Source organism: Toxotes jaculatrix, chromosome 13, assembly GCF_017976425.1.
Source record: "Toxotes jaculatrix isolate fToxJac2 chromosome 13, fToxJac2.pri, whole genome shotgun sequence".
In the NCBI taxonomy this organism is placed as follows: Eukaryota; Metazoa; Chordata; class Actinopteri; family Toxotidae; genus Toxotes; species Toxotes jaculatrix.
Genome location: NC_054406.1, coordinates 12,532,167 through 12,551,997, shown reverse-complemented (window position 1 = coordinate 12,551,997; position 19,831 = coordinate 12,532,167). Strand labels below are relative to the sequence as shown.

Genomic DNA, 19,831 nt, shown 5'->3' with positions numbered 1-19,831 from the left:
ATATATATGATATATGTATGTGTGTGTATTTGAGTGTACGTGTGCATGGAGTCCATTGTCAGGGACTGAAGGTTCTTGTGGACTCATAGTCCGACATACACTTGGGTTTGATGCCTTTTGCGTTGTAGTAATCCACCACCTGGTTAGGGACTTCTGCCAAAACACTCTTAGCCAGAGCAGCAGGGGAGGCCTGGAAAAACAGATACAGAAGGAGGAGGAGGAGGAGAGAGGTCACAAATACACACACATCACCAACCATGCATGATTCTAGGATGCCAGAATTCACTGTTGAGACTGATGCTGTCAAAGGTCTAGACTGGTGAGACATTCACTGATGTGATCAGACGAGCTCATTTGACAACCTCAAAACATCCCTGCTTTCACCTTTTTGTCCTCTATTACCAGAGCTTGGTTTCTAGATATGTGCACAACAAAATGTCACAGAAATAAAATACATCACATTCTGTCTTTTCTGAAAAATAATGCTTAAAGGCACACCCTTTGCACTATGCAAAGGCAAATGTTGAGTATATATTATGCATTTGTACAGTTTATGCTGAACAAGTTAATGTAAAATATCCAGCTGTATTGGTTTCTATTTGCTCTACAGATTTTTATGTTTATTATTATAACTCCAGTTTTGGTGTGACAAAAGTCTGTGATAACTTAAGACTCGAGAAATCCTTTCCTAACAAGAACTACTGTAGCCAAAAAACATTGTAAAATCCCAGTGGATTAACACTTTTCTTGACATTAATCAGAATTAATCAGAGCCTTTTGTCTCCAAAATGCATGTAGTAAAACTGAGACCCTTCTGGCCTTGCAGTGTATTCTGGTTCAAGTTAAATAACTGTCATAATTATCTCATCTGAAGCTTGATTATTATGATACTGCATTCAGATCATGTCGTTCAGATTTTAATGAAAGCTTTGATGAGTTTTGGGGTTATGGGAAGGGATTCGCTGAGTGGTTTAACACTGAGACAATTGCTAACTTTATGTGTTTGAATATGAGTTTTCTGTTGTTTTTTGTTTTTTTGTTATACTTAGCAGCAGTGATATGATGATTATACATAGCTAGTAAATCAATTTTATAAACTAATTAAGCTAAACGTTTAATTAAATCAAAGGACTTGAGGTGTAATAAAGAATGTACTTCTTGTAATGTAATTCTTAATTAGTGAACTAGTCATTTACAACCTACAGTAAGAACATGAAATGGTCATATAAAGCAAAATACCCAGAACCTTATTGACATTGAGAAAAAGGGGGGGAAAAAAACTTATTCTAATGCATACATGAATGCACACACATAATTACACACACATGCCAGCCACTTCGTCTGCACGCACACATATGCTACTGCACCACACACACATACACACACGCACTTCCGAATCCTTAAAGAATGGGAGTCTGTCGTACTCTGTCTCACATAATTCCCAGAGACAATGCATCATCAAAGTGCCCCCACCCAACCCTCCTCCCCCCTCCGCCCCCTCCTCTCGCTTCCACCCTCCCTCCTGCTCTCTCTCCTCCGCTCCTATCTACCTGTTATCCCCCGCTCTGCCTGTCACACAGCCGCTCCGTCCTGCTAATCCCTTCTGAAAAGAAACGACAGAGCAGAAAATCACCTCTCCACCTCTGTCACACACTCCCTCGCTCCCTTTTGTCTTTAGCTCCGGTCTTCTGTTGACCTCCCTCCAACACCACCACCGCTAGGGCTGCCTCTCTCCCTCTACTTCTTCCTCCTCCGTCCCTCCAGATTTATTCTTCACTTCTCCTCTCTGTCTGTCTATTTATCTACGTACTTTTGGGTATACTATACGCGTCTACTCCTTCCAACATTTGCTGAGGTCTTCCCTCTCTCTCTCTCTCACTTTCTATTTAGCTGGGATGATTTCTCAACCTGTCACAGACCAAACTTACCATAACAGACACAGACAAACAGACCCTGTCAAAGCCAAGCAAAATTAATGCCACCAGAGACACACACGTGCACAGTGTGTAGATAGCTGATGTGTTTTGACGAGCACACCAAGCATATTACGCCCACACGCTCATACTCATTACCCCCTAAATACAGCACTTCTAACCACCCACCCAACACACACACACACACACACACACACAACTAAAGATCCCTTGTTTAAGTGGAAACTTAGCAAAGGTTTGCTAACGGGGTTTGCTACTGGTCACACCAGAGCACATAAGGCTGCTGCAGCAAAGCTCCTTAGTGTACTAGACTGAACATTTTCTGAATTCGTCTTTTCATTTATAAAAGGAGGTTTGTGTTCTTTCTTCTTTCAACAGTTAGTCTACTATAAAATGACATAGATTATATTTTTCATGTGTTATTCACTTCAGTAAATTTATTAGACTTAATTTCTCCGCCCTGCAGCGTTAAGCCTGCTGTAGATTGAAGCACACTATCTACAGCCTGTTTATTATTTGAATTAGAGGTTGTGAGGTCATATTTGTCGGGATTCACATGAGCCTCGTGTTTACACTGATATCTGAAAACTTCAGTTTTTGTCATTAGGCCAAATATTTTTGCTGGAGTGCCAGATTTGGCTCATGGGCTGCTATTTGTCCACCACTGCGCTCAATCATTGCTTTCTTGTTTTACACTGAAGAGCAAGACAAAGAAAATAGCAATGTTTGATATTAGTACAGAACCTAAGGTATTGTACTGGCACCGATACTGAAACATTTAAAGCAATACATAGCCCTTTTTTTTTTTACATTGTGACCCTAATATGAAATTTCTTAATGTTTCATGACTAGGTTTGCCTCCATAGATACTCCTAACATTTTTTATGCTCTTTAATGTTGTTATTCAGCTTGAGAAAGCACTAAAGTTTCAAGGTAAACACTCTGCTGGCTGCGAGGAAGTACAAAAATAGCTGAAAAATAGCACCTAGTGTAAAAAGATGTTATAAAACGTATTCTGCTGCATTCTTATACAGTGACTCATTTGTACGTGTCTTGACATTAATTGACTTCCCTGGAGAATTACTCACATTTTCTGACTGGAATGCATTCATTAAAGCTCTATGATTAAAGCTCTATGAAATTCTAGACCTCTGCCCCCCCCCTACTGCCACCCACGTGTTTGAAGTCCTTGAAGGGGACGAACTGGACGATGTCACGCAGGACGGGCTCGCCCTTGGGTGAGCGCAGGATCCCATCATCCCCGTCCAATATCTGCATGTCTGTGAAGTCTGCGTTGCCCACCCCGACAATGATGACAGACATGGGCAGGTGGGAGGCGTGCACGATGGCCTCCCGTGTGTCCGCCATGTCGGTGATGACGCCGTCTGTCAGGATCAGTAGGATGAAATATTCCTGGTGGAATTTTTTGGGGTGGGGGGGACATGAATAGACATTCACTGAATTTTACGTTTTAAAAGCGGCTTCTTGTCAGGGGCTAATTTGAATAAAACTCATTCTAATCCACTAGAGATACTGAGAGAAGAGGGGGACATTAAGGCAGAGAGGAATTTGTATTCTAAAACTTCTGACTGGAATTAAATTAATATCAATCACCCCCGTCCCCTTTTCAATTCATCTCTTTTTTGCTATTCCTTGTCCTATTTTTTACCACCCCCACCACATGTCTCACTATCTGTCTTTTCTTTGTTTCCCTGTGGGCCAGTGCAAACACAAACAGTCACAACAACAGGAGCAAAATGGTCCAGACTTTCTTTTGTTATCTTTCTCATTCTCTCTCTCACCATGGCCTCTTTGGTGTGCATCTCCTCGGAGGCAGAAGAGGCCACTTTCTGTATGATTGGGGCGATGTTGGTGGGCCCGTACAGCTGGATCTTAGGGAGGCAATTCTGGTAGGCCTCCACCACGCCTTGGATCCCTGCAACACACATACAAGTTCACCTACTGCTTGTTTATTGGTCTCCCTGCCTGTCTATCTGTGCATTACACTATGCTGACCTCACCGAGTCAAAGTTTTTGTACTTGCAAAAGTATCTGCTAAAATAAATCAGATTCCGCGTATGTGACTGCACTCCAAGGTGACTGGGCATTTTACAAAAAGCAATCCCTTATAGTCTACACAAACACGAGAGGACAGACACACACCTTCGCTGCAGGAATGCAGCTATGTGGGGAGAAGAGCGCAGAAGCCCATTTCACACATACAGATTAGTGTTGTTTTTCTCTGTATCTTAGAGCCTGAAATACTTCCTGCAGCATAGTGACAAATCTCCCAGCAGCATTTGTGTGTGTGTGAGTGTGCCTGTGTGTGCATGCCTGTGTGTATTTGTATGTGTGAGAGGAAGAAACAGAGGGTGGGGACAGTTATGGAGGGAGAAATAATGGGACCGACAGAGAGGGAAAGATGAGTAGCATGCAGTAGTGATACTGTAGGACTGTTTTGATCCTGTGATGTATGAGCGTGCATGTGAGAGTTTCTGTGAGTCGGGAAGTCTGTGAGCATTAAGTGAAGTGTGTGTGTGTGTGTGTGTGCGTGTGCGTGTGCGTGTGCGTGCTTGTGTGGGAGCTCACCAGCACATTCAGGATTGTCCTCATCAAAGTTCACAGCAAAATCGTGTGAAACCTTCATGTGGAGCAGAGAGAACACAGGGCCTTTTACTGCCTCGGCAAACCGAACACTCACAACATGTTCAGTCCAATTTACAAGTTGACAGATGCATTCTCCTTTCATGTTGATCAAACGCAAACTGTGCCTCCAAAAGACATCTAAAATCCACATCTGAACTAGCCAGAACTCCCCCTGCTACTGCAAACACACACGTACATGCATCCCAAATGCTCTACCTTGAAGTCAGGTGGTATCAGTGCTCCAAAGCCAAACGCTGGGAACATTTTATCACTGGGAAAAGAGCAAGACACATGATTAATTGAAAAAAATGGAGTAAAGCTACAGAGGGAAGGACGATTTATGGAATAAAACTTTGAGATTAATGAAACACTTTACAAGATAAGCAAGTAGAAATCCCTTTATGCAGACTTTCATCAAAGGTTTTGGTCCTCAGAGGGAAAATCTAGTGCGAGTGTGTGTATGAATGTGTTTATGTGTGTGAGCGTGTATGTGTCAGTGTTAGTTGAATGATAATTGATGGAGAGGTGTCTACCTGTCATAGTCTTGGCAGATCTCCCCCACAGCCACCAGGGCTTTGAGGTACTCATTGGGCTGGTAGGGGTGGATGTAGTGGAGGGAGCAGCTGTTTCTGGGATCCCCATTGGATGCTGTGAAGTCTATGGCCACCTGGGACAGAAACACACATACATATTTATACACTCACATAGCATGAGTGGGCATGGACAGAAAATGACATACTGCTGTAAATATTGAGGAGATTATAAGTGACAAAAACTCACTGTGAACTGAATTTGGCAGCCTCCCATGATATAATCCAAGAAGGAATACATTTTGATGATCTGCCAGGAAAAATACTGGAAGTTAAGCCATGTCATGAAAATTTACCAGATGTGAAAAGACAGATAGTCTTTAGTGTCCCAGAGAGGAATTCGTTGCCACAGGCTGCACATTCATGTTTCTAACATGAAAAATATACAGAAACACACAGGACATACAATGGACAAAGCACGGTCACATAACAGCCAAATATTACCTGGATCCAGCTCTATTTATATCATTTTAGGCTTAATATCTGTAGATTTTGTCAGTCAGACAAAATATGCACTCTGAAAACCTCTTTCTCATAGGAGATGTAATAGGAAATGAGTGATGGGCCTTTTTCATTTTTATTTGACATTTTATTTTACAGACTAAACCATATTCAGCTATTTTAATATAATGAACTGACAGACAAAGTAATACCAAAACTAACAGGTGCAGACACCACAGAAAACACACACAAGGACAGACTGCAGGAAGCAGAAGGATACAAGACTGATACTGCCTCACTTCACCTTACAGTGGTTGAGCATGACAACACCGGAGTTCCTGTAATTCTTCTTCTTCATCTGGTATTTAGGGTTGATGCACTCCCACTGAATCTGGGCAAACATACACACAAACTATTGTTGATGCTGGTGATGGTTCAACTGTGGGTGTGGTGTGAGTATTAAAAAACAGACATTACACAAAGTCATTGGGTGCGGGATCTGAAGAACCACACTTGTCACTGTAGAGCCAATCAGCCTTGTGGTATGCACTGTAACAATTTTTCAATAATATTACCAGACAAAGATTCAACTGTCCATCTAAATATATTTGTGGTAAGGAGTCAGTGCGGTGTGCTTTTCATCCACATGGGTTGTGTTTGTGCGTTTATGCGCTTACCTGTTTTCCCTCCTGCTCTGCCCTCATCTCCTTAAATGTGGTTTGAAACTCCCCAATAAAGTCATGCTTTCCATTAGAATCCCAGTCCCAAACTGTGCACTGGAAGAGACACAAAGAGACACACATACACAAGCGCACACATTCGTTCAGTTACGGCGCAGCTGCAACAGTCACCTAAACGCACGCGCGCACGCACACACACACGGGCTCGCAGGCATGCAGGGAAATGCCATGCTGAATGATTGATAAGGCGGTGTTGGTGGGGGGGCAATGGAGCGGTGAAATATTAATCTGAGGATGCTGAGAGGGACGCGGCTTAAGAGACAGCTTTATGTGTGTGTATGTGTGTGCGTTAAGGCGTAATAGTTTGTTTCTCTCAAAGGTGCTACTAGACAAGATAAATGGCCTCAATCACTGGTGAAATGCAAGGGTCAGCGGGCCAAGGCTTAGCACATCACAAAGAAACAATCCCTATAATTTCTACAGGAGATAAAAAGCACGAATATAGGGGCTGTCCTGCAGAGTCTGCACAATCAATAATCTTCAATAAAGTTGGTCAACAGAGACACATGCAGCACACACAGAAAAGTGTTTCTACCTTTAATACAGGTTTAATTGCTGTGAATGAGTCATTTTGCTGTAGAGCTCTGTGACCTTCTCGCCTGAGGTCACCTCAACAACTAGCGATCAGAAACAATCCAACAACGCTTGATTAAAAACAGTGACCGGCAGTAATCCCCTTATTTCCTGTCTCCCACTTAAGCTTCCAAGTGCCTGCACCTTAAGTGTGTGTGCCATTTTTGTCTGTTTGCGTGTGTGTGTGTGTGATCATTTGTGGATTGCATGCGTGTCCGTGTTTTTGACAGCAATTTCTGTGGCTGAGGGAGCGAGGGCTCGCTTTTGCAGCCTTGCTTCCACTTCAAGCTGCTGAGAGCTGTGCGAGAGGGTAATGAAAAAATGAAGAACCTCCATTCCATTCACTGAATACTAACTGTTGGGTGGAGAGGGAGAGAGGCCAACGGAGAGACAGAGAGAAGAGTACAGGTAGGGAAACGCATAGGGAGAAATACAAAGGGAGAGACAGCCAGACACCGCAGAGGAAGGTTTATGCATTTATGCATTGGTCAGTTAAGAGCCAGGTGAAAAGGAAGCCCTGGTCTGAATAGAAATCTCTGCCCTGCCATTTCTCACTATAGCTCTGATGCTTCAAACAGGTAGCCCTGGAAACCATAGCCGATGGCGTGCGTGCATGTGTGTGTGTGTGAGTGTGAGAGCCCTTTCTCCTGCTGTCAGGAGCCATGCAGAGTTAAGACGCCTCTGAATATTTAATGAACAAGCTCATGTTTATTCATGAAAAGAATAACTGTTTGCAGCTGATGTGCGACCACCACTTTCGCACACATGCACACACACACACAGATGGATCTATTCTGGCGGGGAAAGGTGAGAGTTTAGGACGACCACTGAGCTCTTTCACACCCATCTGGCTCTTTAAATAACACAGTGACATCAGGAAAGGCAGCACATGACCTGGACTCAACCTCGGAGATGAGAATGGTAGGAGATGACTGAAGCCGCTTTGTGATTTGCTCACATTGTTTGGTTCGGTTATAAACACCTGTGGGTATGTGGCACTTAGGTAATGCTTATGTTTTACACATCTCTTCATTTGTATGCAACACAAAAAGCAAAACATCTTGCAAAGAAACACCTGCAGGCCTTTGGGTGCTTCTTGGCCTTGGCCCCCTAAATGAGCCTTGAGTCTCACTGGGCGAAGTTTTAATAAAGTAATAAAGTAAATAAATAATGAAGTGAGCTGTGGTCAAGATTTTGCCATACATATTGATGCAGGTTAGGCTAAATGTTAAATAAAATAATTTTCCTATTATCATGACCGACTAAAAATAGTCACAGTTCCAGACTCACCTTTAGCTCCCTATCATGGTCTCCACTGCAGAGAGTGTTCAAGGAAACTTTGAAGGATTTCCAAACTGGACTCAGGTTGTTCATGACCGTCTGCGTACATGCAGTACACACAGACAGAAACATCACAGTGATTTTTAATCACAGATCTTTGGCAGTCAGCCACATTTAAACATGTGTTTGTGCGTGCTTGTAATTACCTCAGTTCTGTGCACGAGCGACTCAGTCCCGTCATCGTTTATTCTAAAAATCTCCAGGAACGGGTCTGACTTGCTGAAGAAATCCTTCAGAGGGAAAACGCGCTTGTAAGGAGGGCATTGCCTCAGAGCTGCCTTTGATCACCATAAATCATTCATACACTAACAGAATCATTATTTCACCCTGTTTTTCTCCCTTTCTTCGTTGTTTCTTTCACCCATCCCTTTCCTGTCTTCTCCAATTTATCTGCCCCTCCCCTGCTTTCTTCCATCTTTCCCCTAAGGCACAACTTGTTTGGATTAGTCATCTGTGGCCGTATGTGTGTGTGAGTGTGTGTGCGCGTTTGGAAGCTGAAAATTAATATAGTTATCTGTGTGTGTGGTGGGGTGGGTGAGATAGGAGAGGGTTACTGGGGGAGGGTGTGCCCACCTATCTCAGCAGGCCTCCTCTAATGCCAGATTGTAGCTCTGTGTATTGTGTGTGAGTTGCTTCATCACCAAATCCCACAGCATCCGCCCCACTACCCACACCCACCCCCCAATCCCCTATCCACCACCCACCCACCGACATACACACACACATCTGCCTGACAGCACACACACACAAATTCCTCCCATATCTGAAGAAAACCACAAATTTGCTACAAATACTTTTGTAAGCGCACACACAAACCTTGTCGTCCAGCTTACGAGCACTGAAGGAGAGTTCAACGTAATCGTCGTTACCAGACAACTCCTCTGCTGTCACCTTTACAGAGTGGGAGAGAGAGAAACGAGGAGGAGGGGGAGGCAGAAAGAGGCAGAAGGGGTAGGTGAGGGAAAATGAGATGGAAATGAGGAACAGAACATATTGAGCGGGCAACATCATCAAATTAATTATCTTCAGAGTGTCTGAGTGCAAGAGGTGCTGCGTGTGTGATGTGGGCACAAGTGTGCGCGTGTCGCCGTGTTGGGCTGAGTTTGGAAACAGAGTCATACCGTTATGGAAGACTTTCCAGCAGTGTTTCCCTGTTTGAGTAGAGCTTTGGTCAGTTTCCTCTGTGAGACGATCTGGAACAAACAGAAACACACACACTCCACAAAATCAGCTCACATATGCCAGCGTTTCACCTCAGAGGGACATGCTTGCCCTGTTAGTGTGACCCTGGTGTTACCTCCTCATTAATGTTAGCAAACAACTGCCTACTTGCTCATCCAGTGGACGTAATGCTGCATGGTGAGGTCACCTTTTTCACTAGCTGTCAAATCCTATTTTGTCTGGTGTTGGTTCCCTGGTTTGAGCGTCCACTCTCTTTACCATTAACAATTCTGTGCTAGCCAGGTGCTATAAAAAGGTGTATCAGCACGATGAGTGACTGCTCACATCCACCGAGGGTCAATCACACAGACAGTGGCATCACTAGTACTAGCAACACTTTCTAATTACAGGGAAACCAAAAGTGACACACAGGTGTGTGGCACTGGGGGCAAATTACTAGAATTTCTACAAAAATACACTTCTTCCAAAAAGCTAGATATGTTTTGTTTTGTGTGACGTATATCTGTGACTGAAAGCTTGTCTGGAATGAAATATAATGGCAAGGAAAACAGAAATGTTGCTTGCTGCTTGTTGCTTGTTGCTGCTACAACTTTAGTTAAACCTGCAATTGCTGATTTTTTTGGCCGCTTGGGGGCAGTAGAAGCAAGCTGTGAACACAATATTAATGTAGTATCACTTTTTACAGTATATAGATATGACAAGCAAACAGATGCCAATATACACATCCAGGTGATACAACATAATATTATCATTCATTTGGAGTCGTGTTTATGTCCACCTGGTGAATGTAAATCCAATATTTACTCTCCTTTTTGTCATTACCAACTCTTGAATAAATATCTGGCTCTTTAGCTCCTAAATTCTCTACTATGAACACTCACTAGAGCTGAGTAAACCTGCAGACAAGGGTGATAATTATCTGCGGGTTCATCACTTCAAGTGACTTTTTTCACATCCAAGTAGTCATGTGATATATTCTTAATATAAAAACAATGATTATAGCTTTCAGTATATGTGCATACATGCAATATTACTGACACAATGACAAGCCGTCCTTCTTGCTACATTTCCCAAGTGCTGACACTAGCACCTATAAGCGGCCGGCCACTGTACATGGAAAAAAGATCCACATTTAACAGTAATGCATCAAATGGCAGTACGTAACACTTGATTTTTGCACAACATGTTCTGCTGTCTGTCTCAAATTTCAGTCAGCTGATTTCTATTAACAGATCTGTTACTATCACTTCCCGAAATCCACACACACACTCTTCTGGTGCTTTCATATGGCACTGATAGAATGCCGTCTCTCTCCTAACAAAGCCCTGGATTGACAGCAGCATCCAGAATGTTGTTGTTCACACCCCAACTAAATGTTGGCAGCATTTCAGTAAACCTCGCTGGCACTCGCCTTCAAAATCCTCCTCTTCCATGTCAATTATCTCAGTTCTCCAAACTATTGCAAATCCACCAGCTTTATATTGTTGATAGTGTCTCCGACAATGAGAAGCGGATTCTAGTGGAAACAAACATCTTTTTTTCCCCTCCATGGCAAACAGGACCTTAAAGATTTGGAACCCCTATTTTCCTCCATTCAATATGACATTAGATGTTAATTCCCTAAAATCAACTTACTCAGCTTCTTAATGAGTACTACTGCAATTCCAATTTCCATTTGAAAGGCTGTTGGATATTAAGTGAAGCATGTAAATAAAGCTAATCTTTAAATATTGATTACAAGGACATCATTAACAGGGGCAGCAATGCCAAGAAGTGAGAAACAAGGCCATATGTATTAGCATATGCACATATCAGTGCTTTGAAAACATACTCTCAGGGCTTTATGTAACTGAGGGCTCAAGGACGTAGAAAACACATTGTAAATGCAGATAGCAACAGGAGCTGACTTCAAGTGAAAAATTTCACATTAGGATTCCAGCCGGCTCTCTCACACTAATTTAAGTCCATATTACCTGATACATACGTTTAATATCTTAAGAAGTGTGCAAGACACTGCATGTGATGTACTGGTTCAATGCAATTTGCTGTTTGAACGTACACTCACTGATGCACATAAATGTACTCCTGCCATATATTCACCAGCAGAAGTGTGCTCACATCATGCGTACTTCTGGTGCTCTTATGGTGAAGTCACTCTAACGTGTTCACATGTTCACTACATATGAACTGAAAACTTTGCTCATACACACCACTTAACTTGTGCAGTGGCCTACCTAACATGTTTCATATTCAGTCATGTTAGCCTGACATGGGAGGGAGACAGCAGCAGCAAACAGTGTAACATACAATATAGAATCTGGTTTAAAACTGATTATAGTAAATGATTACACAAAAGACTGCAATGCACTGACCAGTCAGAAAAAGCACTGACCTGTCCTAAGGTGCACTCCATGGCTCCGAGGAAGTCAGCATCACGGAGGCCATTGTTGCCAGAGCTGATGTCGTGAAGTTCAAAGCGGAGCCTCTGAACCTCCTCAAAGTAGTAATCCACCAGGAAGATCTTGGAGAAAACTGGGCCGCTGCTGCTGCGGATCACCTCTGTACGGTCCACCTGCAAACATACGTGTGCACACACACGAACACACACACACACACACACATTTGGTCTGGATTTAGTGTAGCTCCCACTGCAGTCAATCAGAGTGTTTATTACGTACATCCAAGGGCAAAGTCTTTCCACAACAAGGGCACAGAAGGCTAAATTATAACAGAATTGGTAAATGAAAAAAAACTATTGTTTGGTGGAAATGCAAACAGAAATATGTAGCTTCTTCTAATATCTCAATTTTTAGTTTAAAACCTGCATGTTTAAGCTGATTTGTGAATTCATTTCTCTTTTATAAAAGGTTCCATTTTTCATTTCTGTATTAATCAGTCAGTTTTATTCCTTTTATAGGCCAATTAAAAATAAATTAATGAATGTTTTATACAGGCATCTATTTGTTGGGTAATTGTGCATTTATTTATTTATTTATTATCACTGTTTATTATTGCCAATTATATTTCATTTAATGGCCTACTTTATAATGATTTGCAAGACCACTGAGGCCTTTCATATATACTGGTCAGAAAATCTAATAACAAACAATTAGACCTAATGTTATTGTTCTGTTATACAGACTTATAGTGTTTTTTTTTATATAGTTTTGTTACATTTTTTGTATTGCAAGGGTCTGGCTATAAGAAACTAATGTTTCATAAAACTGTGCTGTTTTAATGTTGGCAGTTTCACTTCAAATTGAGTTTTTATGATCTTTCCAAAGTGGACTAAAGACCAAAGATTTCATTCAGCATCCAATACGCTGCCACGGTGCATTGATTTGGTAGCTCAGCAGACTTTTCAGCAATGCAGCAATTACCACAACAGCCATTACCACATTGTTTACACTTATCAACTTGAGAACTGGGATTATGGATTTTTCTTGATGGCTAAAAATCACACAAGCTGTTTGACTAAGCAGAGAAGCCGCTGTTGTTGTAACACTGATATTATATTTTCTTCTCTCTAACTGCCCGACACCTAAAGGAATAGAAAGCCAAACAAAAGTCTGTCTCAGGGCTGCCAACAAAATCTATCCAACATTAACAGCAATGACTGGGCCCCTTTTATTGCTGATAACCCTTTGGCATGCACACATACACACACACACACAGACAAAAATGAATGGCACACCAGCTGACTTACACACACACATTTACAGAGTTGGCCTTTTTCTGACACTTACCTCAATAGGCTGGCATCTCATTAAAGCAAAAACAAACATGAACCCGTAAACACACAAACATGAGCTCACACTCAAACAATTATCCAATTAAGAGACTCTGAATCTGATGGGCAGTGATAACACTTGTCCATTCCCACACTCCCACAAAGGGGCTTATCATAACACATACACACATATTCTCTCTCACTCACTCTCTAACACACACACACACCAGTATGCTGTACAAAGTAGCTTTTTGTGAAGTCTCCAAAGACAGAATAATGCTGCACTACTTTCTGAACACTTGATCTCGAGCTGCTTTCATAACAGAATGTGTGTGTATGTGTTGTGTGCAATGTAGCCTTTGTGGGTATGACAGTGTGTGAATAAGTGACGTGTGAATCCACATATGTGTTTGCGCGTCTGTAACAGTGGGTCACTGTAGCGCTGAATGTGTGAGCATGTGCATGCGTGGGTGTGTATCTACATATTTAAAAGGAAGGCAGTGCTCTTGGCCTATGTCTGTCTTTCCCACAGATGAGGGAAAGAGAAACAGAGGCAGACGAACACACATCTCTTTCTTAAATTCCTCCAGATTTATCTCCTCCGTTGGGCTGGGTTCTGAAGAAGTTCAGCTAATACATGTGTGACTGCCACCGGTGAGGCTTCAGTGGGAACAAGCTGCTTCATAAATCGGAGATTCCATCTAAAGTCCTTGAACAAGAAGCTGGGTCTTGGAGGTAAACACTCTTTTCCATTTACTGTCCATTTTCAAGGGCTAAACACTGCTATTCTAGAAAGATACTGTCTCCATCCATTTGAAACCATTGTGTACAATAAAAATGTCTATGATTCTGGGGAAAGTAGCTTGGTGCTCTCATTATTATCAAAATTAAAATGATTCGGGCAGACACCTTGTGTCGGAAAGCTGAAATGAGCAGAGGAACGATACCAGCACACTTTCCATTTCAAGGTGACAAAAGCCTTTTGGATAAACACAATCTGCACAACAATCTACAAAAGTTATGATTTCTGTTGTCTTCTGTGACAATAAGCATCCATAATTTATAAGAACCAAACATAACCCACAATTTAGTGTGAGGCTAGCGACACAATCACCGCTCTGCATGACAGCTCGAGTCCTTGATTAGACATAATAATTTAGTCAAACATGAAGTCAATGATGTGCTCAAACAATTTCAAGTGCTGGCTGCAGAGGAATTCATAAGGAATCATCTGAACTTAAAAGCAGGTGAAGAAAATTTGGTTTTCTACATGACTCCATCAGGTCATGGCCAACTGTAAGTTAATGAAAGGTCAATTTATAGGCTATAAAAGTAACATCAATTTGAATATATATATATATATATATATATATATATATATATATATATATATATATATATGTGTGTGTGTGTGTGTGTGTGTGTGTGTGTGTGTGTGTGTGTGTGTGTGTGTGTGTGTGTGTGTGTATATAAATTATTATATAATCAGTTATATGGGCTGCCATCGACTCCCATAGCCAAAAAAAAAAACAAAAAAAACAAAACAGCCTTCAAATGCATGCACACACAAGCCACAAGCACCTCGAGCTCTCATTCAGAATGTCTTTCAACGATTAAATGACTGTTGCGCGCAAGGACACTTCAGAACAATGATCACCCACACTGATGTTGCCATTACAACTGCATCTTCTGGTTATGAAAAAGTGTTTCTGAGCTGGACACTGCATTTAGACACCCCACCTCCTCATCGCAACCCATTACTGTACCTCAAACCACTGCCCGTGCGACTGCATCTTCAGCACCACGCAAGGGTCGGGTTTGGAGAGGGCGTCACGGTCCGAGATCCCCCGACAGGCCACCCTCAGCTCCACTTTGGTCAGGCATGGAGAGCTGATGAAGCCCAGCGTGGCCTCGGCAGACTCATATATGTTACTCATGCTGAACACACAATGACACACTGCAAGGAGGGGGAGATAGAAGAAAAGATGGGGTTAGTTTGGAGATTGTGAGGCAGACGTAGATAGATATATAGATAGATAACGCAGTTTGAGTGGGACTGCAGTTCACTTGAACTGCTGTTTGCTTTGACATGAGCAGATGCAGTGGCCCTGACTAAGCAGACAGCTCTCAAACTGTTCAAGGTCAGGACTCTGAAGTCACTGAATATCAGACAAGGTCCCTAAATACGCACAAATACACACATACTGTAAAATATAAACATGAACACCCACAATTATGCACCTGCATATGTTCATGCATTTGGATGTACGCACACATACTGTACACAGATTAACACAAACATGCGCATACTAACACACAAACACACACACATTCAGTGAGCTCTGCTGACTAACCAACAAATCGGCAGGTTTCTCCTCAGGTTTCCACAGAGTGTATAGGGTTCATAGTCCCTAAATAGAATACTGTCGAGGATCTAATCACTGCGACACTGCGTTTTTTTTTCCCCATGATAAGGCAGTAAACAGTAAACCTTGCAAGAAAATTACCTATTAACTCAATAAAGTCTGATGATATTTTCTTTTCTTTTTTTCATTTGTTCAAGGTGAGAGTTCCTGTATTCTAACTCCACCTAACATTGAGGTAATTCTTCAAAGTATTAAACTACACAACATATCAGTTTAAACAGAGGAAATGTGTTGGTTGTATGCATCTCAAAGGAGCGTTTCTACAAGGTACATGTAATACTCAGTATCATGTAGACATAGCAATATTATTTAATAGGTGACAAGGGATAACTCTCTTGATCCTAAAGGCCCTACACATCCGTCAACCACCCACATAGGTGTTTCCAATTATTCAGCTTAATTAGACCTCTCCCCAGGACTGTGTGGGCATGTGCAGACTCAGCTTGACTGACATGGTCCTCACTCTCCTTATGGTTTCGGTGCACCTGTTTGAGTGGAATAACTTATACCTTTATAGTTCTTAATAGCGCATTAGCTCTTTTCACCTCATCTAATACCCAGCAAATAACCACCCACCTTCATCCTAAAAAAAGAAGTCTAATCATCTAGAAGCAAACACCTGCGCAGTGTGCAGCACCTTTAAAGGAATAGTTTGAGATATTGGGAAATATGCTCATTCGCTTTCTTGCCCAGAGTCAGATCAGAATATTAATACCACTCTTATGTTTGTCTGTTCAATATGAGGCTACGGCCAACAGACCCCTAGCTTAGCAATTAAGATTGATATCAGTGGGAAATAGCCTGGCTCTGTCCAAAGGTAACAGCTTACTTGTGGTGCTTTCCGGCACCACAAGTAAGCAAATTAGCCCGCAAGTTATTTAGTGAGTTTTAGAGGTGTTGAAAAGCAGATTTTTTTTGTACTTTTCAATATTTACTAAATGTTGAATTATTCTTTTTAAAATAACTGTTCTGCTACAGTAGTACACTGAATCATAGTGATACCATCACAACATGTGCTCTTTAATCAAGGGCCGCAGTTGAGGTTCGAAGGCTGGATCAAGATGATGCTCGCTTAAACCAAGCTGTAAATTTATTACTGTTACAGTGAGAACACTGCATGTGTCATTTATCTCAACGTGCATGGATCCATTTTCCCATCCCATAATGTACATGAAGAACGGGGCTGAAACCTGGGTATGCCTCGGGTCCAGTTAGTAACTAAAGGATAACCGCAGGTCTGATGTGCTAGATGGTACAAACTGAATATTAATGCAGTGGTCTAGTAGTGTCATCCTTAGGGAACAAAGCTCTTGGAACTGGGTCTGACTCTGACCTGAATGTCTCTCTTTCTCTCTCTCTCTCTCTCTCTTTCTCTCTGTCTTCCATAATTCATGTTCCATGTGTGTGTTGGATGATGGTGATTATTTTTAGCTAAGCATACTCAATAGCCTGTATACAGACAAACGGATGTGGACTGAGCCACACGACAGGTGTTGTACATACAACAGACCCGTGTGTGGGTGGCATGTAGTTAGTTGTGTTTTCGTATGCGCCCCCGTGCATGGTGGTACATTACTGAATGTGTGTAGTGAGTGTGTGACTGTGTGCGGGAAGCAGCAGATGCCTGTCTGTTCCGGTTGACAGCAGATGACACTGATAGTGATGGAGGATGTGGAAGATTTCTAGCTGTGTGCAGAATCTGCCTTTACAGGACAGGGAAGCATCAGCCGGTTTATTTTGATACTTACCTACTTTGATACTAATAAAATGCATTATGATGAGAATATTGGGGTCCATATTTATATATACACTTATAGAATAACCAGGCACTTTTCAAACATTTGACAAAAAATGTGAAAGCTGCAGTGCTCACTGTGTTGTCGTCGATCAGGCCAACCATCACAAACAGAAGAGCGCAAATTGCAGGATAGGTGGCTGAACGCTTTGTAACAAAGTGGCCCGTGTGTTCTGAAAACTGGTGTGTAAATCAAAACAAAAACCAAAATAGCAATGATTGATTGCCGGTCTTAAAATCATTCCAAGGCTCCTCAGCTTTTATTCTCCGCACTGTGACAATCAATCATGGCTCAGAGCTCAAATGCCATGATTCTTGACTCTGTGTGTGTGTGTGTGTGTGTCCCTTCACCTTCACATGTGCACGTGTGTAGAATGACTGTGACAGATGTGACATTAATGATTCAGCCACAGGAAGGTCTGTGACACTCAAGTACACTGTAATTGCTCGGTCACATATTGATTATCAGACAAAGAGCAGTAACATTGCCATCCTGACACTGTACATGCACCATAAGCATAATTTGTGGCATATTATGCAACCCTATATGGAATATTAATCATGACAGGTGACAGCAATATGCTCAGCTGAAAGAGTGGACGCATAAAAGGCGGCCGGGACTGAGAAAAGACAGAGAGGAGTATCAGAAGTCAAGCAGTCTGGTGTTGCGAACTCACAGTGTTATTAGAGCTGACAGAGAGGTAGAACCAGAGAGAGTGAGGGGGACAGAGGCTGTAAGAGGGGGGGGATTAGAGAGACGAAGTGAGAGAAAGAACTGGAGAAAGACAGGCAAGTGAAAGTGAATGAAGCAGAGAGGAGAGAGGGAAAGAGAGAGGGGCAGAGAATGAAGCGGATCTCCTCCTCTCATACGGCTTATCTTGTCTTACATAGCACTCCAGCAGAATAAAATTAAAGCAGGGGCTTTCTAAGAGACACGTACTTGGTGTTTTCCAGTATTTTCTCAAATAAGGAATCTCCCAAGTCCCTGTGGATTACTGCAGAATAATCCCTGGTAATAAAACGTATTTCTTTGTGGTGTCTTTTCTTCCACAGAATAGTTAAAACCGCCATACAGTTAGTAACAATAAATATGAAGCTGCTTGCTTATATCTTACTCCTATTTCAGGCTATAAACCATCATAAACATATCATTTACAAGACACTATAGAAAAAGGGCAAATATTTGGAATAGTCTTTCCCCCTCTCATGCACCATCCGGGCTGCTCCTATCTCCTGCAGAGCAGAAACTCACCTCAACGACCTGGAGAAAAGATCCGAGCGGAGCCGAAGAACTTCACCGCCGTTCACTTGACAATCACGAATAACTAGTCGCCTCCGGACCCATCTCCCTCTCCTCACTCTCTTTGTCTATATGTTTTTCCCCCTCTCAGTCCCCTACACTGCAGAGCTCGGCCGGTTTGGCGTTGACAGCCAAACAGAGATGATTTCTAATTCCCACTGGGCGAGCGCGGTGAGGATGCGCTCCGTGCGCCTGGGTTTACTCTGGGTGAAAGATGGGGAGGAGGAGGACGGTGCGCCACTTAACTGGAGTTTGTAATCCGCTGGCTCCATCGGGGGCCGCAGGGAGCGCACAGTGCACAGGGACCAGAAGCCGCTTATCACAGAGTATCAGCGCCATCTCGTGGTCATTAAGGGGAAGTGGCACTTAGAAAACTGATTTTCCGCTTCTCAGCTTTGATTGGCTGCGATGCGCTTCAGTGGTTTTATGATAAGCGATGACCGCACACCTGAGACCGCTTGGCAGTTAATTTAAAGTTGACTGTGTTCCCACTAGATTCTTTGCTTCAGGTGGGTTTAAAACGAACCAAACAGCTTCAAAACACCAGTGAAACATCACTTCAATTTTACTGTTTTGTATTGTATTTTGTGCACATTACTTTCCAGTTGTTTTACAGTTTATGCAAACAAATAGGCCTATTGAGTGATTGATTTTTGTTTTGTTTTTGTAACTGTGCTGAACGTTCACTGACTTCTAATATGCTCAAAACTAAATTATTGTATTTAACTGTAATCAATATTTTTTAATAGGCCTGCATTACTTTTTGCATTGATTACGTTTTTTAATTTACTTGTTTGTTATTTGATGGTCTTATCTAAGCTAAAAATGTAAATCTAAAATCACTGATGCACTTGCCCTTTATCTCAATTTCTAATGTATCCTTTGCATAGAATTGTTTATTTGAATAGCATCCAGTTCTTCCATGGTATTATAGCTTTATCCTGTAGGCTTAGGCCTGGTGGATATTTTGTCTGAAACGGATTTGTGTGGCTCTTTTGAACGCTCATTTATCCTGATAATTTATTCTGATAAATCGGCCAGGACAGATCTTATTATTTCGCCTATGTATTAGTCCCAATTTACAAAAAAAAAAACCCACAAACATACATTTCCCTCTATAGCCAATCTATTTA

General features: G+C 42.1%; 1 protein-coding gene across 1 annotated transcript; it reads right to left on the bottom strand.

Moving 5' to 3' along the window:
* cpne4b (copine IVb) lies at nt 1-18,753 on the bottom strand. Its single transcript, XM_041052937.1, has 16 exons — nt 18,651-18,753; nt 14,944-15,134; nt 11,840-12,019; nt 9,387-9,458; nt 9,082-9,156; nt 8,412-8,495; nt 8,215-8,304; nt 6,289-6,387; nt 5,916-6,002; nt 5,361-5,420; nt 5,114-5,247; nt 4,797-4,851; nt 4,524-4,575; nt 3,737-3,870; nt 3,111-3,347; nt 1-190 (listed from the first exon to the last, which is right to left on the bottom strand). The coding sequence occupies exons 2-16, from the start codon at nt 15,112-15,114 to the stop codon at nt 59-61; spliced, it is 1,662 nt and encodes a 553-aa protein (XP_040908871.1). The 5' UTR covers nt 15,115-15,134; nt 18,651-18,753; the 3' UTR covers nt 1-58.
* Between the last annotated feature and the right edge of the window lie 1,078 nt (nt 18,754-19,831).

Coding starts and splice junctions, on each gene's coding strand:
- cpne4b (XM_041052937.1), bottom strand. CDS start 15,114: ATGAGTAACATATATGAGTCTGCCGAGGCCACGCTGGGCTTCATCAGC. Junction 8,496..9,081: donor CTCGTAAGCTGGACGACAAG/GTTTGTGTGTGC, acceptor TTCCCTCTGAAG/GATTTCTTCAGCAAGTCAGA. Junction 4,576..4,796: donor TGATACCACCTGACTTCAAG/GTAGAGCATTTG, acceptor CTCCACATGAAG/GTTTCACACGATTTTGCTGT.